Raw genomic sequence first — 24,618 nt, forward strand, 5'->3', positions numbered from 1 at the left:
GTTCCCTCATCTGGAAAATGGGGTTAAGACTGTGAGCCCCACGTGGGACAACCTGATTGCTTTGTATCCCCCAAGTGCTTAGAACAGTGCTTAGCACATAGTAAGCGCTTAACAAATCCCGTCATTATTATCATTACCTCCTCCCAGCCCCCTGATCTCCCCCGTCTCAGCTTTACAAACTTTTCCTCCCTCCTCCCCGCACTGCGGACATTTTTTCCACATTTTCTGAAAAGTTCCCGGGCGCGCTCCAGATCTCCTCCTGCCCCTCAATAAATAATAACGGTAATTATAGTATTTGTTAAGCGCTCACTATGTGCCAACCACTGTTCTAAGCACTGGGGGAGATACAAGGTGATCAAGTTGTCCCATGTGGGGCTCACAGTTTTAATCCATTGCTCGGCGCTTAGAGCAGTGCTCAGCGCTTAGAACAGTGCTTGCACATAGTAAGCGCTTAACAAATGCCATCACTATTATTATTATTAATCCCCATTTTACAGATGAGGGAACTGAAGCACAGAGAAGTGAAGCGATTTGACCAGCGTGGCTCGGTGGAAACAGCCCGGGCCTTGGAGTCAGAGGTCATGGGTTCAAATCCCGGCTCTGCCACTAGGAGACTTCGGGCAAGTCACTTAACTTCCCTGTGCCTCAGTTCCCTCATCTGTAAAATGGGGATGAAGACTGTGAGCCCCCCGTGGGACGGCATGATCACCTTGTAACCTGCCCAGCACTTAGAACAGTGCTTTGCCCATAGTCAGCGCTTAATAAATGCCATCATTATTAAGTATCATTAGAGAAGCAGCGTGGCTCAGTGGGAAGAGCCCGGGCTTTGCAGTCAGAGGTCATGGGTTCAAATCCCGGCTCCACCACAAGTCTGCTGTGTGACCTTGGGCAAGTCACTTAACTTCTCTGGGCCTCAGTCCCCTCATCTGTAAAAGGGGGATTAAGACTGTGAGCCCCACGTGGGACAACTTGATCACATTGTATCCCCACAGCGCTTAGAACAGTGCTTTGCACATAGTAAGCGCTTAACAAATGCCAGCATTATTATTATTATTATTTTATTATTATAACCCACATCCTCTGACTCCCAAGCGCGGGCTCTTTCCACTGGGCCGTGTTGCTTCTCCTGCTGCTTCTTGCTCCCTGTCCTTGTGGTCACCCGGTTAGTTCTTCCCGCCTGGCACCAGCCTGGCATTTGGGATGTTTTACTCGTTTCCCTCCCGCAGCTGGCCCCTTCCTGCCAGCCATCGAAACTGGGGAATACTGGGGTGGGATGAGGTCGAAGGGGTGACTTGGGAGCGGGTTTTCACCGTCCCTCGTCCCCCTCCCCACGTCCCAGCCAGGCTGCTGTGAAGGGAGGGCTGTAGTGGACGAGGGACTGAGTCCCGGACCCCAAATAGCCCTCCCTCTTTACCCTCTTCTCCCCTGCTCCATTTCCCCCAGGATTTCAGCTCATGGAGAAAACAAACACAAGACACAGGGGTGACTTGGGAGCGGGTTTTCACCATCCCTCGTCCCCCTCCCCAATTCCCAGCCAGGCTGCTGTGAAGGGAGGGCTGTAGTGGACGAGGGACTGAGTCCCGGACCCCAAATAGCCCTCGGCCTTTACCCTCTTCTTCCCCGCTCCATTTCCCCCAGGATTTCAGCTCATGGAGAAAACAAACACAAGACACAGGGGTGACTTGGGAGCGGGTTTTCACCGTCCCTCGTCCCCCTCCCCAATTCCCAGCCAGGCTGCTGTGAAGGGAGGGCTGTAGTGGACAAGGGGCTGAGTCCCGGACCCCAAATAGCCCTCTGTCTTTATCCTCTTCTTCCACGCTCCATTTCCCCCAGGATTTCAGCTCATGGAGAAAACAAACACAAGACAGGCTGCCCTGCAAAGGATGGTGGGGGGCCGTTGACGGGACCGAATAGCCGTTGACACCACCGTCTTCTCCATCCAGGGCCCTGCTGGTCTTTGGTCCTGGGCTTCACACCTCTGGGAGCGGGGAGGGGGACGGGAGAATGTCCCACGGCCGTCCAGCTCCCATGGAGTGTCCCCTGGCCTAAATCTAAGTTGCTTTGGGATTTCAGGACGAGCCTCCGGACCCTGAAAATGACAAGAAGGAGGGAGCGGCCTTGGCGCTCAGCCAGCCAGAAGGCCTGAAGCAGGGCGGCCCCCTGAGCTCCCCAATCCCCGTGCCCGCGGTGGTGAAGGTACTGTCCGGATCGATAATAATACCAATAATGGCATTTGTTAAGTGCTTACTATGTGCAAAGCACTGTTCTAAGCGCTGCGGGGGGGATAGAAGGTGATCACGTCGTCCCACGTGGGGCTGACAGTCTTCATCCCCATTTTACAGATGAGGTCACTGAGGCTCAGAGAACTGAAGTGACTTGCCCAAGGTCACGCAGCAGACGTGTGGGGGAGCTGGAATTAGAACCCATAATAATAATCATAATGGTGGCATTTGTTAAGCGCTTACTATGTGCCAGGCACTGTTCTAAGCACTGGGGTAGATACAAGGTAATCGGGTTGTCCCACGTGGGTGCGCACAGTCTTCATCCCCATTTTCCAGATGAGGGAACCGAGGCCCAGAGAAGCGACACAGCAGACATGTGGGGGAAGCCGGGATTAGAACCCATGACCTCCGACTCCCAAACCCGGGCTCTTTCCAGTGAGCCACGCTGCGTCTGGGTGGCCCAGGGGTGGGGTTTTAGGGAGCAAGGAGAAGCAACGTGGCTAGAGAAGCAGCGTGGCTCAGTGGCAAAGAGCCCGGGCTTTGGAGTCAGAGGTCATGGGTTCAAATCCCGGCTCCACCACTTGTCAGCTGTGTGACTCTGGGCAAGTCACTTCACTACTCTGGGCCTCAGTTCCCTCATCTGTAAAATGGGGATGAAGCCTGTGAGCCCCACGTGGGACAACCGCATCACCTTGTATCCTCCCAGTGCTTAGAACAGTGCTTTGCACATAGTAAGCGCTTACTAAATGCCATCAAAACAAAAAAAACGCATCCCTAGTCAGCGTCTCCAAGTCCCCCATTGTGTCTGGGACTCTTCAGGCCGATGGGCCCGTAGCCCGGAGTCCACTTCCCGACGGCAGAGACGCGCAGTGGCCGAGACACTTTCCCCACCAATCAATCAATCAATCAATCAATCGTATTTATTGAGCGCTTACTATGTGCAGAGCACTGTACTAAGCGCTTGGGAAGTACAAATTGGCATCACATAGAGACAGTCCCTACCCAACAGTGGGCTCACAGTCTAAAAGGGGGAGACAGAGAACAGAACCAAACATACCAACAAAATAAAATAAGTAGGATAGAAATGTACAAGTAAAATAAATAAAGAGAGTAATAAATATGTACAAGGTGCTGTGGGGAAGGGAAGGAGGTAAGACGGGGGGATGGAGAGGGGGACGAGGGGGAGAGGAAAGAAGGGGCTTAGTCTGGGAAGGCCTCCTGGAGGAGGTGAGCTCTCAGCAGGGCCAGCGCCGGGGTGGGGACCAATCAATCAATCAATCGTATTTATTGAGCGCTTACTATGTGCAGGACGGTCAAACAGGATCCCCTAGCACCCCGGGGTCGGGGGGCGTCTCCCAGAATCCCACGGGGCAGCCCGGTTCGGTTCGACGGCCCTCATCCTCATCCTCCCGCAGGCCAAGTCCTCCGGCGACAGCAAGCACCGCCACAAGAAGCCCAAGGACACCAAGCCCAAGGTGAAGAAGCTGAAATATCACCAGTACATCCCGCCGGACCAGAAAGCGGAGAAGTCTCCGCCGCCCATGGACTCGGCCTACGCCCGCCTCCTCCAGCAGCAGCAGCTCTTCCTCCAGCTTCAGATCCTCAGCCAGCAACAGCCGCAGCATTTTGCCTACACGGGCCTCCCCCAGGCCCATCTGAAGTGAGTCGGCGCGGCCCCCCCCGCCGGGGCCGGGCTAGCGGATTCCCCTTCCCGCCGCCGCCCCGAGTCGGGACACCGGACCGGCCGGGGTTGGCGTGGGTCTTTCCTTCGTTCATTGGATCGCGTCTGTTGAGCGCTTACTGTGGGCAGAGCGCTGTTCTAAGCGCTTGGGAAGTCCAATATGGCCATAAGAAGAGACAATCCCTGCCCACAAAGGGTTAAGAGGGGGGTAGGCAGACATCAAAACAAGTAAATAATCATGGCATTTATTAAGCGCTCGCTATGTGCTCAACGCTGGGGAGGTTACAAGGTGATCAGGTTGTCCCACGGGGGGCTCGCAGTCTTAATCCAGTGCTTAGAACAGTGCTTTGCACATAGTAAGCACTTAATAAATGCCATTGTAATTATTATTATTAATCCCCATTTTACAGATGAGGTAACTGAGGCCCAGAGAAGTGAAGTGACTTGCCCAGAGTCACACGACTGACAGTTGGCGGAGTCGGGATTTGAGCCCAAGACCTCTGACTACAAAGCCCGGGCTCTTTCCGCTGAGCCGTGCTGCTTCTCTTAATGATGGCATTTATTAAGCGCTTACTATGTGCAAAGCACTGTTCTAAGCGCCAGAGAGGTTACAAGGTGATCAGGTTGTCCCACGGGGGCTCACAGTCTTTATCACCATTTTCCAGATAAGGTAACTGAGGCCCAGAGAAGTGAAGTGTCTCGTCCAGAGTCACACGGCTGACAGTTGGCGGAGCCAGGATTTGAACCCATGACTTCTGACTCCAAAGCCCGGGCTCTTTCCGAAAAGCCCCGTTGCTTCTCTTAATGATGGCATTTATTAAGCGCTTACTATGTGCAAAGTACTGTTCTAAGCGCTGGGGAGGATACAAGGTGATCAGGTTGTCCCACGGGAGGTTCACAGTTTTAATCTTCATTTTCCAGATCAGGGAACTGAGGCCCAGAGAAGTGAAGTGACTCGTCCAGAGTCACACGGCTGACAGTTGGCGAGGCCAGGATTTGAACCCATGACTTCTGACTCCAAAGCTCGGGCTCTTTCTGCTGAGAACATGCTGCTTTCCCCGCAAACAATAACAATATAAGGCCCACTGTTGGGTAGGGACTGTCTGTATATGTTGCCAACTTGTACTTCCCAAGCGCTTAGTACAGTGCTCTGCACACAGTAAGCGCTCAATAAATACAACTGAATGAATGAATGAATATAAAGAACTAGAATTATAGATATATGCATATCTACATGAGAAGCTGCATGGTTCAGTGGAAAGAGCCCGGGCTTTGGAGTCAGAGGTCATGTGTTCAAACCCCGGCTCCACCAACTGTCAGCTGTGTGACTTTGGGCAAGTCACTTAACTTCTCTGGGCCTCAGTACCTCATCTGTAAAATGGGGATTAAAACTGTGAGCCCCCCATGGAACAATCCGATCACCTCGTAACCTCCCCAGTGCTTAGAACGGTGCTTTGCACATAGTAAGCGCTTAATAAATGCTATCATTATTATTATTATTACCCCAGTGCTTAGAACAGCTCTTGGCACAGAGTAAGCGCTTAACAGATACCATGATTATCATGATTACAAGGTGATCAGGTTGTCCCACGGGGGGCTCACAGTCTTAGAATGGTGCTTTGCGCATAGTAAGCACTTAGCAGCATGGCTCAGTGGAAAGAGCACGGGCTTGGGAATCAGAGGTCATGGGTTCAAATCCCGGATCTGCCGCTTGTCAGCTGTGTGATTCTGGGCAAGTCACTTAACTTCACTGTGCCACAGTTACCTCATCAGTAAAATGGGGATTAAGATTGTGAGCCCCACTTGGGACAACCTGATCACCTTGTATCCTCCCCAGCACTTAGAACAGTGCTTTGCACATAGTAAGTGTTTAACAAATACCAAAATTATTATTATTATTATTGTTAACAAATGCCATTATTATTATTATTATTATGACATAAGTGCTGTGGGGGGGGGGAGAGGGATGAAAGAGCGAACGGAGCGAGTTGACGTGACACGGAAGGGTTGGGGAGCGGAGGAAGAGGGGGGCTCAGTCTGGGAAGGCCTTTGTGGGGAGGGGTCCCTTCAGTTGGGCTTTGAACGGGAGAAGAGGGATTGGCGGATTTGAGGAGGGAGGGCATTCCGGGCCAGAGGTCCACGGACGCGGGCCGGGGTCCGCGGCGGGACAGGCCAGAACGAGGCCCAGTGCGGAGGTTAGCGGCAGAGGAGCGGCTCGGATGGAGAAGGAGAGAAGGGAGGTGAGGTTGGAGCGGGCGAGGTGATGGACGGCTTTGGAGCCAATGGGAATTTTCCGGGCATCAATAGCAGTATCCGCAAGCATCAGGGAACAGGATGGGGGCCAGGGACGGCGAGAGGAAGAGAGGGGCCCTCCTCTTCTTCTCAGGAAGCCAGAGAGGGCCCCAACTTGCCCCTGGGGTCATCGATCTTCTAGACTGTGAGCCCACTCTCGGGTAGGGACCGTCTCTATATGTTGCCAACTTGTACTTCCCAAGCGCTTAGTACAATGCTCTGCACACAGTAAGTGCTCAGTAAATACGATTGATTGGTCGATCGATCCTTCGGGTGGGCTGTCAACATTTCTCCCCATCCGTGTCCCCTTCCGCACCTCCGGCCCAGGCTGTCATTCATTCATTCACTCGTCTTTATTGAGCGCTTACTGTGTGCAGAGCACTGTACTAAGCGCTTGCGAAGTCCAAGTCGGCAACGGGTCCCTACCCGACGACGGGCTCACGGTCTAGAAGGGGGAGACGGACAACGAAACAAGACATGTGGACGGGTGTCAAGTCGGCAGAACAAATAGAATGAAAGCTAAATGCGCATCATTAACAGAATAAATAGAATAGTAAATACGTATGAGTAAAATAGAGTAATAAATCTGTACCAAAATATATCCAGGTGCTGTGGGAAGGGGAAGGAGGTAGAACGGGTGGGATGGGGAGGAGGAGAGAAAAAAAGAGGCTCAGTCTGTTGACCAGAAGGACGGGCCCAGGGCCGGATATTCAAAGGGAATATCCGATTTTTAGTACTGAATTTTCAACAGCCCCTGGGAGCTCACCAGAGGAAGGAAAAACCGGTTTCGTCGCTTTGATGGTGAATCGCAAGGAGCAAGGGAAATATCCAGCTGTTTAAAAGATGTTTAAAAGAAAATCAGGAATAATTCATTTGTTTAAAAGATGACATCCCTGAATCGTTCAGGGATGAAAACCAGGAATAATTCATTCAGTCGTATTTATTGAGCGCTTACTGTGTGCAGAGCACTGTACTAAGCACTTGAATCATATTTTATATACGTGTGTAGAGTCAAAAAAGACACCCTGACACGGAAGTTCACCCAAGAGCTCTTGTGTAACTGAAAAGGTCAACGCAGCGGACACACTTTCAGTCACACTGGACACACACAAAAAATGATCCCTCGTCATATTGTTGTACTTCATGCTTTTGGCTCCTGGGGTTGATTTAAAAAAACAACAACATAACGATACCAATAATAATGATGATAATAATAGTATTTGTGTGCTTTCTATGTGTCAAGCACTGTACTAAACGCTGGGATGCAAACAGTGGAAACAGATCAGATACAGTCCCGATCCCACAGGGGGTTTACAGTCTAGGGGTTCAGCACTGTACTAATACTAGTAGCAGTGTGAGAAGCAGCTTGGCTCAGTGGAAAGAGCCCGGGCTTTGCAGGCAGAGGTCATGGGTTCAAATCCCAGCTCCACCAGTTGTCAGCTGTGTGACTTTGGGCAAGTCTCTTCACTTCTCTGGGCCTCAGTTACCTCATCTGTTAAATGGGGATGAAGACTGTGAGCCCCCCGTGGGACAAGCTGATCACCTTGTAACCTCCCCAGCGCTTAGAACAGTGCTTGGCACCTAGTAAGCGCTTAATAAATGCCATTATTATTATTATTAGTATTATCTCTAATACTAATAATAATTATGGTATTTTGTAAGCGCTTACTAGGTGGCAAGCACTGTTCTAAGCGCTGGGGTAGATACAGGGTAATCAGGCTGTCCCACGTGGGGCTCACGCTTTTAATCCCCATATGACAAATGAAGTCACTGAGTGAGTAATAATAATGATAATAATAGCATCTGTTAAGTGCTTACTACATGCAAAGCCCTGTTCTAAGCACTGGAGGGATACAAGGTGATCAGGATGTCCCACGTGGAGCTCCCAGTCTTCATCCCCATTTTCCAGATGAGGTCACTGAGGCTCAGAGAAGTGAAGTGACTTGCCCGGAGTCACACAGCAGATGGGTGGCAGAGCCGGGATTAGAACCCATGTCCTCTGACGCCCAAGGCCGGGCTCTTTCCACGAAGCCACGCTGCTTCCCAAGTGCTTAGGCTTCGATCCGGACGTGGGATTGGCCCACAAGGGACTCCTGAAGTGTGTGGAAATCAATACCGTAGGGGGAAATACCAACCTGAGATCCACAAGTCAACATCCACAGCAGTAAAAACCCACAGTTCATACCTTCCGTGGGAGGGACGGTCCTCTTTGCTTCGGGAAGGGCCACCGTGGGCCGCGAACTGCCTTTGGGGGCCCTCCGAAGAGAAGATTTGGGAATCGGAGTCCAACCCTAGATGATGATCCCGTTTTTGCCCCGCCCGGACTGTGTGACTTTGGGAAAGCGACTCTCCCTCTCTGTTTGCCCCGTCTGTGAAATGAAGGTGGCGGGATTCCCCAAACCGATAGAGAGGCAAGGAGGTAGTGAGGCCCCAAGCAGGGCGCTCTAATCTGTCCCCGTGAGCAGACACGGGGAGAGTTGGGGCAGACCCCGCCACCCATCCGTGGGGGAGAATCTCGCCGTTTGCGCTTTTCCCGAGCCCTCCGCCCCAGGGCAAGGCCGGAGTCGGCTTCAGGACCCGACGAGGCCCAGCAGCTCTAAGGGCCGGTTCCCCGAAGGCGCGCGCTTGTCAATCCGACGGCGATCCGAACTGTCCCGTCCCTTTCCTTTTATCTCCCAGGGAGCCGAGCGAGCAGCTGTGCAGAAATCCCAGCTCCGCATCGTCGGCGAGCGTGGTGGGAAGCACCCCGCTGTCTCCCGTCAAAACCACTTTCGCTGGTCCGACCGGTATTTCCGCAGTCAAGCCCGGCCCCTTGCCGGCCAACCTGGATGACCTGAAGGTACGCGCAACACGCAGTCTCGCAAACACACATCCACACGCGTGGCGTCGGGAAGTCCCGACCTCAGAGCGGCCAACCCGACGAGAGGATATCGCAGTTTCTCCCGGCAGCGGGGTATCTGGATGGGGCTGAGGGAGGCGTCCGACTTGTACTTCCCAAGCGCTTAGTACAGTGCTCTGCACACAGGAAGCGCTCAATAAATACGACTGGACGAATGAGTTCGAAATTTCCTGGCCGGCTCCGGCAGGGGCCGGGACTTCGAGCCTCAGGCCCACACCCCTCTGAATTTCAGGATAATAATAATAATAATGATGGCATTTATTAAGCGCTTACTATGTGCAAAGCACTGTTCTAAGCGCTGGGGAGGATACAAGGTGATCAGGTCATCCCACGTGGGGCTCCCAGTCTTCACCCCCATTTTCCAGATGAGGTAACTGAGGCCCAGAGAAGCAAAGTGACTTGCCCAAGGTCACCCAGCTGACAGTTGGCAGAGCCGGGATTTGAACCCATGACCTCTGACTCCAAATAATGATAATAATAATAATGGCATTTATTAAGCACTTACTATGTGCCAAGCACTGTTCTAAGCTCTGGGGAGGATACAAGCTGATCAGGTCATCCCACATGGGGCTCGCAGTCTTCACCCCCATTTTCCAGTTGAGGTAGCTGAGGCCCAGAGAAGCGAAGTGACTCGCCCAAGGTCACCCAGCTGACAATTGGCAGAGCCGGAATTTGAACCCATGACCTCTGACTCCAAATAATGATAATAATAATAATGGCATTTATTAAGCACTTACTATGTGCCAAGCACTGTTCTAAGCTCTGGGGAGGATACAAGCTGATCAGGTCATCCCACGTGGGGCTCGCAGTCTTCACCCCCATTTTCCAGTTGAGGTAGCTGAGGCCCAGAGAAGCGAAGTGACTCGCCCAAGGTCACCCAGCTGACAATTGGCAGAGCCGGGATTTGAACCCATGACCTCCGACTCCCTCGCCCGGGCTCTTTCCATCGAGCCACGCTGCTTCTCGCTAAGCTCAGCGCTGAGAACGGTGCTTGGCTCCGAGGTCCGGCCAGCGGGAGCCGGGCGGGCGGGAGACAGGTCCTGGGGCGGTTCCGGCCCCCCGCCCCGGGGACCGCAGGCGTCCCGGCCGTGGCGACCGTCCTTCTCCGTTGCCGCAGGTGTCCGAGCTGCGCCAACAGCTCCGGCTCCGCGGCCTGCCCGTGTCGGGCACCAAGACGGCCCTGATGGACCGCCTGCGACCCTTCCAGGACGGCGGCGGCGGGCCCCCGGCCGGCTTCGGCGAGGTCACCACGGTGACCTTCCCGGTGACCCCCAGCGGCCCCCTGCCCGGCTATCCGGCCCTGCCCAGCAGCGTGCTGTCCAACGGCTTCTACCACTTCGGGAGCACCAGCTCCACGCCGCCCATCTCCCCGGCCTCCTCCGACCTGTCCGTCGGCGGGTCCCTGCCCGACGCCTTCACCGACGGGCAGCTGGCGTCCCCCCAGTTCTGTCTGCAGCCCTCGCCGGTCCACGTCTGCGCGGAGGAGAGCCTCCTCGGCGGCCTCAGCGCCGGGGGCGGCCAGCCGGAGCCCGACGGGCCGGAGGCGGAGAAGGACAAGATGCTGGTGGAGAAGCAGAAGGTGATCAACGAGCTGACCCGGAAGCTCCAGTGGGAACAGAGGCAGGTGGAGGAGCTGCGCCTGCAGCTCCAGAAGCAAAAGAGAAACGGCGGTCCCGACGAGAAGCCGCCGCCCTGCTTCTTTGGGGTCCCCGTGAAGGAGGAGGACGCCGGGGCTAGTTGTCCGTTCGCCGCCAAGCCGGCCCCCGGGGACGGCCGGGCGGGCGGCGCGGAGGCGCTAAGTACTCGCGGCCCGGCCCCGCCGCCCCTCCGGCCCGTCGGCCGGCACGCCGACCCGGCCGGGCAGAGCGGCCTGCTGTCGTCGACGTTCCTCAGCCCGCAGAGTTCTCCCCAGGACTCGCCCCTGGGAGCCGTGAAAAGCCCCCAGCACATCAGCCTGCCCCCGTCTCCCAACGGCCACTACCTGCTCGCGCTGCCCGCCCAGGGAGAGGGACGCGGTGGGTCCCCTCAGGCCGGCGGCCAGCTGCGCCCGGCTCAGGTAAGGCGCTCCTCCGGGCCCGGGCGGGGCGATGGGGAAGGGGCGAGGCCTCGCCCGGATTCTCCGATCCCGCTCCCCCGAACGCCAGAGGCGGGGCTTGGCTGGACCACCAAGGCGAGGCACCAGTGGCACGATTCCTGGGTGGTTCCGTCCGGATCGTTCATTCAGTCGTATTTATTCAGCGCTCACCGTGTGCGGAGCGCTTGGAAAGTACAAGGTGGCAACCTATAGAGACGGTCCCTACCCAACGGCGGGCTCACGGTCTAGAAGGGGGAGACACAACGAAACAAAACGTGTGGACGGGTGTCAAGTCGTCAGAACGAATAGGTTAAGGAGCCTGGGCAGGGTCGGCTCCGGAGGGCAGCGGGCCCTGGATTTGGACTGGGTCTCGAAGACGTCCAGGCCCGAGAGTCCCCGGGCTTTGGCTCTGGGGTCCTCCTAGATGTCTAGGCCGTGGGACAACCGGCCTGGGCGACTGCTTCGATCACGATCTCGGGCCAGAACTGGCCCGCCGGGGATCCTCGGGTCCAGGGTGAGCACCGTGGGTTGGCGTTCCCGGACTGCCGGGCCCAGAGAGGGGTCGGTGGGAGCGGCCCTGATAATGGCGGGATTTGTTCGGCACTCACTTCACGCCAAGCGCTGCACTCTTGGGGGGTGCAATCCACTCAGATTCATTCTTTCATTCAGTCGTATTTATTGAGCGCTTACTGGGTGCAGAGCACTGTACTAAGCGCTTGGGAAGTACAGGTTGGACCCGGATTGGACGTGCGTCCTAAAATGGGTGGCCCAGTGGAAGTTTGAGTGCCTTGTTGTTATCCAGGTAAGCGGGTCAAAAATCGTTCTGACTTCAAGGAGCAACTTTGGCGAGGGGACTGAATTATCTCAATAATTCACCCGGTTGGTCATAATAATAATAATAATAATGGCATTTATTAAGCGCTTACTATGTGCAATGCACTGTACTAAGCACTGGGGACGTTACAAGGTGATCAGGTTTTCCCACAGGGGGCTCACAGTCTTAATCCCCATTTTACAGATGAGGTAACTGAAGCACAGAGAAGTTAAGCGTCTTGCCCAAAGTCACACAGTTGACAGTTGGCGGAGCCGGGATTCGAACCCATGAACTCCGTCTCCAAAGCCCGGGCTCTTTCCACTGAGCCACGCTGCTTCTCAAAGGACCGTCATTTCAAAGGACCGTCAGAGCCTCATGGAAATTCAAGCAGGTGTCCTCACGGTCCACTCAGGTGTTGCCTTTCCTTTCACCCCCCCGGGGATCTGAGGCCTAGGGGTGTCTGGATAAAGAGTCCTGCTTCTGCGGGTCGTTCCCCAGCGTGACTCAGTGGAAAGAGCCCGGGCTTTGGAGTCAGAGGTCATGGGTTCAAATACCGGCTCTGCTAACTGTCAGCTGTGTGACTTTGGGCAAGTCACTTCACTTCTCTGGGCCTCAGTGACCTCATCTGTAAAATGGGGATGAAGACTGGGAGCCCCCCGTGGGACAACCTGATCACCTCGTCACCTCCCCAGCACTTAAAACAGTGCTTTGCCCATAGTAAGCACTTAATAAATGCTATCATTATTATTATTGTTGGAGTCAGAGGTCATACGATTGATGATGATGGGTTCAAATCCCGGCTCTGCTAAATTGTCAGCTGTGTGACTTTGGGCAAATCACTTCACTTCTCCGGGCCTCAGTTCCCTCATCTATAAAATGGGGATGAAGCCTGTGAGCCCCCCGTGGGACAACCCGATCACCTTGTCACCTCCCCAGCGCTTAGAACAGTGCTTTGCACATAGTAAGCACTTAATAAATGCCATTTTTATTATTGTTCTATCAGCTGAAAGCATCTGGGAACTACCAAACAAGTCAACTGTTCAAGGAACAGCTCCTGTTGAAGCGCTCAATAAATACGATTGAATGAATGAATGAAAGGAAGGGATGGGAGGGAGAAAGGATGAGAGAGGGAAGAGAGGGAGAGGAAAAAAAAAAGAGTCGAGCTGGTTATGGTTGGGCTGGGGAGGGATTTTCAAAGGCCACAGGATGTCTGAGATTTCCGAGCCAGCAGAGGAGATTCTGGGAATGTGAGGAAAACCGCTGGTCTCGCACGCGACCAGAACTCTGGGCTCCAATGACTTCTAGACCCAAGCAGAGTGGCCAGAATGAGGATCTCAGGGAGGAGGAGGAGAAGAGAGAGGAGCCGTCTCTTCTCCGGTTTGTTGATGGTGCCTTGCACAAGTGAGAGAAAATCACCATCTACGCTCCGGTTCTTACTTCCGTCCGGGAAATGGGCCTAAAAATCGCATTCTGCCCTCTCAGGGCTTCCAGGGGGCCAGAAGGTGGAGGGAGGAAATGTGGGAAACAAAATGGCAGCCAAGGAAGATGCCCAGTTGTAAGCCGGGCGTCCCTTCCCTCCACACTCTGTGCCTCCGAGACTTTGCCTGCCCGCCCTCAGCTCTGCCGCCCCATCCCAGAATGGGAGCGGGAGAAAAGATAGGTCTGCGGGGCCTTCCTCCGGTGGGTCTGTTTCCCTCATGCCACGCGCAAGGTGCCACCCTCGACCCCTTCTAGACTGTGAGCCCAGTGTTGGGTAGGGACTGTCTCATATGTTGCCAACTTGTACTTCCCAAGCGCTTAGTACAGTGCTCTGCCCACAGTAAGCGCTCAATAAATACCATTGATTGATTGATTGATTGACCCTCCTCGCCGGAGCCCTGGGCCAAGGCGGCGATGGGGCACCGGGAGGCCGGATAGCGGGCCGTGACGGGCTGTTGTTTTCCCCCTCGTCCCCCTCTCCATCCCCCCATCTTACCTCCTTCCCTTCCCTACAGCACCTGTATATATGTATATATGTTTGTACATATTTATTACTCTATTTATTTATTTATTTTACTTGTACATATCTATTCTATTTCTATTTATTTTATTTTGTTAGTGTGTTTGGTTTTGTTCTCTGTCTCCCCCTTTTAGACTGTGAGCCCACGGTCGGGTAGGGACTGTCTCTATATGTTGCCAATTTGGACTTCCCAAGCGCTTGGTACAGTACTCTGCACATAGTAAGCGCTCAGTAAATACGATTGATTGATTGATTGATTGATTGATTCCCCAGACCTCAGGAGCCCAGGAGGGCAGCCCCGTGGCTTTCGCTGCCAGCCAGCCCGGTCTGGCCGCGCCGTTCTGTGGCGCCCAGGCCGAGGGCGGCCACGGCCGTGGTGATGCCAGCTCCTCCAAGAATCCCGCTCTGCAGCACAAGGTAGGCCTCCTCCGCCCCCCATCCGCCCCGGCACTTCTCCATGGCTCCGGCCGGCCTCGCCTCGCCGGGCCTCCCGCTTCCTTCGCCCTCTGGCACCAACCCACCCTCACCTAACACAGGGGACCCCAGGGTGAACTCTCGAGGCGGGCAGAGGACATGGGGAAGTGGGGATCCATTCATTCAGTCGTATTTATTGAGCGCTTACTGTGTGCAGAGCACTGGACTAAGCGCTCGGGAAGTACAAGTCGGATGGGCTGGAGCCAGAAGGGAAGGGAATGAAGAAGGGGAAGTGAAGCTGGGATGGGGAACTCAGGAGCAGGGCATGGTTGTGGCCTATGTGCAGAGGAAGAGCCAATCTCTGTCCCTAATAAGACTAATAATAACCATAATCTTAATCGTCATAATAATTATGGTGCTTGTTAAGCACGTTCTACGTGCCAAGCACTGTTTTCAGTGCTGGGGTGGATACAAGTTAATAATGATAATAATAATAATAAATAACAATAATCTTAATGCTAATAATAACTATGGTATTTGTTAAGTGCTTCCTATGTTTTAAGTTCTGGGGTAGATCTTATCTAGTCAATAATACTAATAATAACAACAATAATCTTAATCCTAATAATAACTATGGTATTTGTTAAGTGCTTACTATGTTTTAAGTTCTGGGGTAGATGCAAGTCACTAATACTAATAATAATAACAATAACCTTAATCCTAATAATAACTATGGTATTTGTTAAGTGCTTACCATGTTTTAAGTTCTGGGGTAGATACAAGTCAATAATACTAATGATAATAACAATAATCTTAATCCTAATAATAACTATGGTATTCATAAAGTGCTTACTATATTTTAAGTTCTGGGGTCGATACAAGTCAATAATACTAATGATAATAACAATAATCTTAATCCTAATGATAACTATGGTATTCATTAAGCGCTTACTATGTTTTAAGTTCTGGGGTAGGTACAAGTCAATAATACTAATGCTAATAACAAGAATCTCAATCCTAATAATAACTATGGTATTCGTTAAGTGCTTACTATGTTTTAAATTCTGGGGTAGATACAAGTCAATAATAATAACAGTAATCTTAATCCTAATAATAGCTATGGTATTCATTAAATGCTTACTATGTTTTAAGTCCTGGGGTAGCTACAAATCACTAATAATAATAATAATAACAATAATCTTAATCCTAATAATAACTATGGTATTTGTTAAGTACTTACTATGTTTTAAGTTCTGGGGTAGATACAAGTCAATAATATTCATTCAATTGTATTTATTGAGCACTTAAACAATAATCTTAATGCTAATAATAATTATGGTACTTGTTAAGTGCATGCTATGTGCCAAGGACTGTTTTAAGTGCTGGGGTAGATGCAAGTTAATAATAATGATGATAATATTGATAATAATAATAGTAACAATCTTAATCATAATGATGATTATGGTACTTGTTAAGCGCTTACTATGTACCAAGCAGTGTTTTAATTTCCAGGGTAGATACAGGTTAATAACAATAATAATAATAGTAGTAACAATAATCTTAATCATAATAATAATTATGGCACTTGGTAAAGCATACTGTGTGTCAAGCACTGTTTTAAGTGCTAGGGTTGATACAAGTTAATAATAATAATAACAATAATCTTACTCGTAATAATAGCTGTGGTAATAATAATAATTTTGGTATTTATTAATCGCTTACTATGTGCCGAGCACTATTCTAAGCACTGGGTGAGATACAAGGTGATCAGGTTGTCCCCCGTGGGGCTCACAGCCTTCATCCCCATTTTCCAGATGAGGGAACTGAGGCCCAGAGAAGTGAAGTGACTTGCCCGAAGTCACCCAGCTGACAAGCGGCGGAGCCGGGATTCGAACCCATGACCTCTGAATCCCAAGCCCGGGCTCTTGCCTCTGAGCCACGCTGCTTCTGTTAAGCACATACTATGTGCCAAGCACTGTTTTATGTACTGGGGTTTATCCAAGCCAAGAATACCAATAATAATAACAATAATCTTAATCCTAATAATAATTAAGGTATCACTAAGTTAAGTTAATAATGATAATAATAACAATAATCTTAATCCTAATAATAATTATGGTATTATTAAGTTAATAATGATAATAGTAATGATAATAATAATGATAATCTTAATCCTAATAATAATTATGGTATTTGTTAAGCGCGTACTATGTGCCAGCACTGTTTTAAGTGCTGGGGTAGATACAAGCCAATACTACTAATCCTAATAACAATAATCGTAATCCTAATGATAATTATGGTACTTATTAAGTGCATGCTATGTGCCAAGCACTGTTTTAAGTGCTGGGGTAGATGCAAGTTAATAATAATAATAGTAATAATAGTATTAACAATAACCTTAATTGTAATAATAATTATGGTACTTGTTAAGTGTTTACTGTGTACCAAGCTGTGTTTTAAGTTCTGGGGTAGATACAAGTTATTATTATTAGTAATAATAATAATAACAACAATCCTAATCATAATAATAATTATGGCACTTGGTAAAGCATACTATGTGTCAAGCACTGTTTTAAGTGCTGGGGTAGATACAAGTGAATAATAATAATAATAATAATTACAATAATCTTAATCCTAATAATAATTATGGTACTTGTTAAGTGCATGTTATGTGCCAAGCACTGTTTTAAGTGCTAGTTAATAATAATGATAATAATAATAATAGTAACAATAATATGAATTGTAATAATAATTATGGTGCTTGTTAAGTGCGTACTATGTCCCAAGCAGTGTTTTAATTTCTGGGGTAGATACAAGTTAATAATAATAATAAAACAGTAATAACAATAATAATTATTATTTTGGCACCTGGTAAAGCATACTATGTGTCAAGCACTGTTTTAAGTGCTGGGGTAGATACAATAAGTGATGGCATTTATTAAGCGCTTACTATGTGCAAAGCACTGTTCTGAGCGCTGGGGAGGTGACAAGGTGATCAGGTCGTCCCCCGGGGGGCTCACGGTCAATCCCCATTTTCCAGATGAGGGCCCAGAGGAGGGAAGTGACTCGCCCAAAGTCACCCAGCTGACAGTTGGCGGAGCCGGGATTCGAACCCATGACCTCTGACTCCAAAGCCCGGGCTCTTTCCACTGAGCCACGCGATTGTCCAGGCCCGGGCCGGGTCCCTAACGGATGTTGCAGCGACTCTTCCAGGGAAACGTCCCGCGGGTGTCCTGCCAGCCCCCATCCCCAGGGTCAGTCGGAAAGAGGCAAGAGGAAACCATTCCCTGCGGCTTTCCCACTCCCAGTTCCCGGGACGCCCGGTCACGCGGGGGCTGATTTTCCAGGGCCCCCACCCCGGGACAAGCAAGCTGAGCCGGCCAGCCCCAGTTCCGTTCCATCCCAAGCTCCCAGCTGCTCGGAGCACGGAGCGGCTCTGTGGATCGACCGCGCTCTCTCTCTATTTCCCCCACGCAGATCATCATCAGTCGTATTTATTGAGCGCTTACTGTGTGCAGAGCACTGTACTAAGCGCTTGGGAAGTACAAGTTGGCAACATATAGAGACAGTCCCTACCCAACAGTGGGCTCACAGTCTAAAAGGGGGAGACAGAGAACAAAACCAAACATACTAACAAAATAAAATAAATAGAATAGATATGTACAAGTAAAATAAATAAATAAATAGAGTAATAAATATGTACAAACATATATGCATATATACAGGTGCTGTGGGAAGGGAAGGCGGTAAGATGGGGGGATGGAGAGGGGGACGAGGGGGAGAGGAAGGAAGGGGCTCAGTCTGGGAAGGCCTCTTGGAGGAGGTGAGCTCTCAGTAGGGCCTTGAAGGGAGGAAGAGAGCTAGCTTGGCGGATGGGCAGAGGGATTGGGGGCATTCCGGGCCCGGGGGAGGACGTGGGCCGGGGGTCGATGGCGGGACGGGCGAGAACGAGGTACGGGGAGGAGATTAGCGGCGGAGGAGTGGAGGGTGCGGGCTGGGCTGGAGAAGGACAGAAGGGAGGTGAGGTAGGAGGGGGCGAGGGGATGGATGGATGGACAGCCTTGAAGCCCAGGGTGAGGAGTTTCTGCCTGATGCGCAGATTGATTGGGAGCCACTGGAGATTTTTGAGGAGGGGAGTAACATGCCCAGAGCGTTTCTGGACAAAGACAATTCGGACAGCGGCATGAAGTATGGATTGAAGTGGGGAGAGACGCGAGGATGGGAGATCTGAGAGAAGGCTGATGCAGTAGTCCAGACGGGATAGGATGAGAGCTTGAACGAGCAGGGTAGCGGTATGGATGGAGAGGAAAGGGCGGATCTTGGCAATGTTGCGGAGCTGAGACCGGCAGGTTTTGGTGACGGCTTGGATGGGCAGATGGCACCGTTGCCCTCTTCCATTCAGTTCCAACCCCAGCTTTTTCCAAGTTCAGCCCAGTCCTGTCAGAGGTCGAGTTGCCTCCCTCCTAGGAGGACGTGGCGAAGAAGAATAGAAGAGTAGGAGGCCCTTTGGGGTCTTTATTTGGGGCATCCACCGAGGAACAGGGCCTGGTCCCCTCCGGATCCGTTCGGTCGCATTTATTGAGCGCTTACTGTGTGCAGAGCACTGTACTTAGTGCTTGGGAGAGTGCAGTACAACAATCAACAGACCCATTCCCTGCCCACAACGGGACGGTGAGGGAGACAGACATTAATATAAAGAAATTCCAGATGTGGACGTATTTATTTATTTATTTTGTTTGTGCATATTTATTCTATTTATTTTAATATGTTTTGTTTTGTTCTGTCTCCCCTTTCTAGACTGTGAGCCCACTGTTGGGTAGGGACCGTCTCTATATGTTACCAACTTGGACTTCCCAAGCGCTTAGTACAGTGCTCTGCACACAGTAAGCGCTCAATAAATACGATTGAATGAATGAATGAATGAATGAATGAATGTGGGGCTGGAGGAGGGATGAATAAAGGGAGCAAGTCAGGGCGACGCAGAAGGGAGTGGGAGAAGGGGAAAGGGATTCAGTCGTATTTATTGAGCGCTTACTGTGTGCAGAGCACTGGGCTAACCCTGGAGCCTCACTCCTTCATTCATTCAGTCCTATTTATTGAGAGCTTACTGTGTGCGGAGCACTGTGCTAACTCTGGAGCCTCACTCCATTCATTCAGTCGTGTTTAATAATAGTAATAATAATTTTGGTATTTGTTAAGCGCTTACTATGTGCCAAGCACTGTTCTAAGCACTAGGGGAGATACAAGGTAATCAGGTTGTCCCACATGGGGCTCACAGTCTTAATCCCCATTTTCCAGATGAGGGAACTGAGGCCCAGAGAAGTGAAGTGACTTGCCCAAAGTCCTGCAGCTGATAAGTGGCAGAGCCGGAATTTGAACCCATGACCTCTGACTCCCAAGCCCGGGCTGTTTCCACTGAGCCACGCTGCTTCTCCTTCGAGACATTGTCTATTAGTAAATAATAATAATGTTGGTGTTAAGTGCTTCCTATGTGCCAAGCACTGTTCTAAGAGCTGGAGGAGATACAAGGTAATCAGGTTGTCCCATGGGGGGCTCACGGTCTTCATCCCCATTTCACAGATGAGGGAACTGAGGCACTGAGAAGTTAAGTGACTTACCCAAGGTCACACAGCTGACAAGCGGCGGAGTCGGGGACCCTGCACCCCCCACCAGCGACCGGTTCTTTCATTCATCCATCCATGAACGATGAGCCCACTGTTGGGTAGGGACCGTCTCTATATGTTGCCAACTTGGACTTCCCAAGCGCTTAGTACAGTGCTCTGCACAGAGTAAGCACTCAATAAATGCGATTGATTGATTGATTAAGGGCTTCAGTAAGGCTTTGAAGAGGGGGAGAGTAATTGTTTGGCGGAATTGAGGAGGGAGGGCGAGGCGGGATGTGGGCCGCGGTCCGGCGGTGAGGTAAGCAAGATGGAGGCAAGGGGAGGTAGGAGGGGGCAAAGTGATGGACTGCTTTAAAGCCAACGGTGAGGGGTTTTTGTTTGATGCGGAGGTGGAGTTTTTCCGGGAGTGGGGAAGTGTGTCCTCTTCTTTTCTGGAGAAAAATGACCCAGGCAGCAGAGTGAAGCCCGGACCGGAGCGGGGAGAGACGGGAGACCGGGAGGTCAGCGAGGATAGGATCAGTGAGCGGATTGACGTGGTAGCGGTTTGGGTGGAGAGGAAAGGGCGGATTTTAGCGATGTCGGGAAGGGGGGACCGACGGGATGTAGCGACGGAATTGATGTGGATGCAGCCCCGCGTGGGATTGCCGGGTGAGAGACCTTTGGAGGTAGTCCCTAGGGCCGACTCCTCTGTCTCCTCACTTGTAAAACGAGAATTAAATTCTGGTTCATTCATTCATTCATTCAATCGTATTTATTGAGCGCTTACTGTGTGCAGAGCACTGGACTGAGCGCTTGGGAAGTCCAAGTCGGCAACATCTAGAGACGGTCCCTACCCGACAGCGGGCTCACAGTCTAGAAGGGGGAGACGGACAACAAAACAATCAATCAATCAATCGTATTTATTGAGCGCTTACTGTGTGCAGAGCACTGTACTAAGCGCTTGGGAAGTCCAAGTTGGCAACATATAGAGACAGTCCCTACCCAACAGTGGGCTCACAGTCCAGGAAACAAAACATATTAACAAAATAAAATAAATAGAATAAATATGTACAAGTAAAATAAATCGAGTAATAAATACGTACAAACATATATACATATATGCAGGTTCTTCCTCCTCGTTGGACTCTGAGCCCCGTGGCGGGCAGGGACCGTGTCTGATCTGCTTCTTGTGTATCCGCGACCCCGGCATTTCGGACGGGGCTTGATGTAGAGTATTGCCGTGGTTGGCTCGTTGTTTGGAAAAATAAATCAGGGAGAAGCCCCATTCCTGCAGAGCGTCGCTAGTGACAATGCCAGAGGAGCCGGGGAGCTGGAAATCCCGTTTGCAGCGTAGGGAGGGGGGACCAGGCGGATGGGAAAGAAAATTCCAACGAGTCCCGCAGGCCCTTGAGCCGAGCCGACGGGTCAAACCGGAGCTCGGAGGAGACCGTCCCCCTGAAGGGAAATCCAAGAGTCACGGCGGAAGGGCGAGAGGGATTGGAAAGTTTGGGGGTGGAAAGATTAAAGTTATTAATCAATCCGTACCAAACCAGGAGGTGGCTGGGATCGGGGAAGGGCCGCCGTGGATCAGTGGTAATCGCGCGGTAGTTTGTTGCCTGTCTCCCCCTTCTTGACCGTGGGCCTGTCGTTGGGTCGGAACCATCTCTATATGTTGCCGACTTGGACTTCCCAAGCGCTTAGTACAGTGCTCTGCACACAGTAAGCGCTCAATAAATACGATCGAATGAATGAATGAGAAGCAGCCTGGTTTAGTCGATAAAGCAGGAACTTGGGAGTCAGAAGGTCATGGGTTCTAATCCCCGCTCCTCCACTTCCCTGCTGTGTGACCGCGGGCAAGAAGCAGACTAGAGTAGGGGATAGAGCAGAGTCAGAAGGTCATGGGTTCCAATCCCGGCTCTGCCACATGTCTGCTGTGCCACCTGGGGCAAGTCGCTTAACTTCTCTGTGCCTCAGTTACCTCATCGGTAAAATGGGGATGAAGACCGTGAGCCCCCCGAGGGACAGCGTGGCTCAGTGGAAAGAGCCCGGGCTTTGGAGTCAGAGGTCATGGGTTCCAATCCTGGCTCCGCCGACTGTCGGCTGGGTGACTTTGGCCGAGTCACTTTGCTTCTCTGGGCCTCAGTGACCTCATCTGTAATCTCATTTTAGGAAGTGAAATACAGATGATGAATGACAAGGGGGATAATAATAATAATACTGATGGCATTTATGAAGTGTTTACTATGTGCAAAGCACTGTTCTAAGCGCCGGGGAGGTTACAAGGTGATCAGGTGGTCCCACGGGAGGCTCACAGGGGGATGAAATGAGACAGCCAAAAGCCCAGAAAGGGTATCAGGGATCGCAGTCTAAGGATGTCTACGGAAGCGTGGGGCCTGGGTGAGTGTCGTAATCAATCAATCAATCAATCGTATTTATTGAGCGCTTACTGTGTGCAGAGCACTGTACTAAGCACTTGGGAAGTACAAGTTGGCAACATCTAGAGACAGTCCCTACCCGACAGTGGGCTCGCAGTCTAGAAGGGGGCACAAAACTAAGTGCAGATTAAATCAGAGATTACAATATACGGGGGGAGATGGACATTAAAACCAATAACGGAGGCGGGGAAAACTCGAGTCTGAGGATACGTACGTAAGCGTGGGGCCGCGGTGGCTTTCAAAGTGCCAAGGGGGCACAAAACTAAGCGCATTGGTGAGTAGGGGGAATAACGGCTTTGTCAGGGAAGGCCTCTTGGAGGAGGTGAGGTTTTGGGGGGTTTTGAAGATGGGAGGATTGGTGGTCTGTCGGCTATAATAATAATAATAATAATAATAATAATAATGGCATTTATTTAGCACTTACTATGTGCAAAGCACTGTTCTAAGCGCTATGAAAGGGGAGGTCCAGAGAACCTTCTAGACTGTGAGCCCACTGTTGGGTAGGAACCGTTTCTATATGTTGCCAACTTGTACTTCCTAAGCGCTAAGTGCAGTTCTCTGCACACAGTAAGCGCTCAATAAATATGATTGAATGAATGAATTAATGAACCTACCCTGGAGTTGAAGATAGAAACCTGGGCTGGTGGACCATCACCCTGAAGAAGTCTGCAACTGGGCTAAGTGCTTAGTACAGTGCTCTGCACACAGTAAGCGCTCAGTAAATGCGATTGAATGAATGGGCATCATCTTATATCACGCCGACCAGCAGGCTGGAAGAGAATAATGATAATAGTAATGTTGGTATTTGTTAAGCGCTTACTATGTGCCAGGTGTTCATTCATTCATTCATTCAGTCATATTTATTGAGCACTTGCTGTGTGCAGGGCACTGTACTAAGCACTTGGGAAGTACAAGTTGGCAACATATAGAGACGGTCTAAGCGCTGGGGGAGATACAAGGTCATCAATTTGTCCCACGTGGGGCTCACAGTCTTCACCCCCATTTTCCAGATGAGGGAACTGAGGCCCAGAGAAGTGAAGCAACTTGCCCAAAGTCACACGGCTGACAGGTTTTGGAGCCGGGATTAGAACCCACAACCTATCACTCCCAAGCCCGGGCTCTTTCCACTGACCCACGCTGGGATAATGGCATCTGTTAAGCACTTGCTACGTGCCCAGCACTGTCCTAAGCGCTGGGATAGATGCAAGGTAATCAGGTGGTCCCGCGTGGGGCTCACAGTTTTACAGATGAGGGAACCGAGGCCCAGAGAAGCCAAGTGACTTGCCCAAGGTCACACAGCAGACAAGCGGCAGAGCTGGGATTAGAACCCACGACCTCTGACTCCCAAACGGGGCTCTTTCCGCTAAACCACGCCACTTCTCATGGTTTAGAAAGTCCTTATTTCCCCTCCTCACCTAGGCACCAAGTTTCGTTCGCACTCGGCACTTTGACGGTCCCCTCGGCCCCACGCTTCCGTAGATATCCTTAGACTGCCATCCCTGTTACCCTTTCTGGTTTTTTTGGCTGTGTCCTACCACCCCCCTGGCCATCCGTCCCTCTGTATTTCGCTTCTTAAAATGAATGCTGAACTTCTTCGGACAGATCTTTATTTTTTTAAAAAAAGAAAAGGCCCAAAATTTAACAAACTCTCCAAGCTGCGCCTGCTGAGCTCCCTTGGGAGCCGGGAAAACGACTCTCTAACTCTCCTCTGGCTATCTGTGATTGGTTCCAGCAGCTAACTCGGAGCCAGCAGATGGATGAGATCCTGGACGTCCTCATTGAGAGCGGAGGTAAGGAATCTCGCCTCGTTGTTTCATCTCCGGTGGGGGGGGGCCTGTGGTGGCGTCTCCCCGGGATGCTATCTTGGATTCCTTCCTGCCGAAGAACCCGTCGGTGGTATTGACTGAGCGCTTACCGCGTGCAGAGCTCCGTACTAAACTGCTTGGGTATCCGAAGCCGGGCGGGGCTGCGGGCACCCTGCCATTAAATACAAAGAAGCAGCGTGGCTCAGTGGAAAGAGTCCGGGCTTTGGAGTCAGAGGTCATGGGTTTGAATCCCGGCTCCGCCAATAGTCAGCTGTGTGACTTTGGGCAAGTCACTTAACTTCTCTGTGCCTCCGTTACCTCATCTGTAAAATGGGGATGAAGACTGTGAGCTCCACGTGGGATAACCTGATCACCTTGTA

At 51.1% G+C, this 24,618-nt stretch overlaps 1 protein-coding gene across 3 annotated transcripts in view; it reads left to right on the top strand.

Annotated features, from left to right (window-relative positions):
• MYOCD (myocardin) overlaps positions 1-24,618 on the top strand; it is a 291,154-nt gene that overhangs the window by 260,621 nt on the left and 5,915 nt on the right. For all 3 annotated transcript variants that reach the window (XM_038742905.1, XM_038742906.1, XM_038742907.1), the window contains exons 7-12: positions 2,074-2,196; positions 3,638-3,882; positions 8,875-9,034; positions 10,212-11,150; positions 14,255-14,398; positions 24,166-24,223. In XM_038742905.1, the coding sequence (XP_038598833.1) occupies positions 2,074-2,196; positions 3,638-3,882; positions 8,875-9,034; positions 10,212-11,150; positions 14,255-14,398; positions 24,166-24,223 (1,669 nt within the window). The remainder of the gene's footprint in view (positions 1-2,073; positions 2,197-3,637; positions 3,883-8,874; positions 9,035-10,211; positions 11,151-14,254; positions 14,399-24,165; positions 24,224-24,618) is intronic.

This window comes from Tachyglossus aculeatus, unplaced genomic scaffold (assembly GCF_015852505.1).
Source record: "Tachyglossus aculeatus isolate mTacAcu1 unplaced genomic scaffold, mTacAcu1.pri scaffold_1_arrow_ctg1, whole genome shotgun sequence".
Taxonomy (NCBI): domain Eukaryota; kingdom Metazoa; phylum Chordata; class Mammalia; order Monotremata; family Tachyglossidae; genus Tachyglossus; species Tachyglossus aculeatus.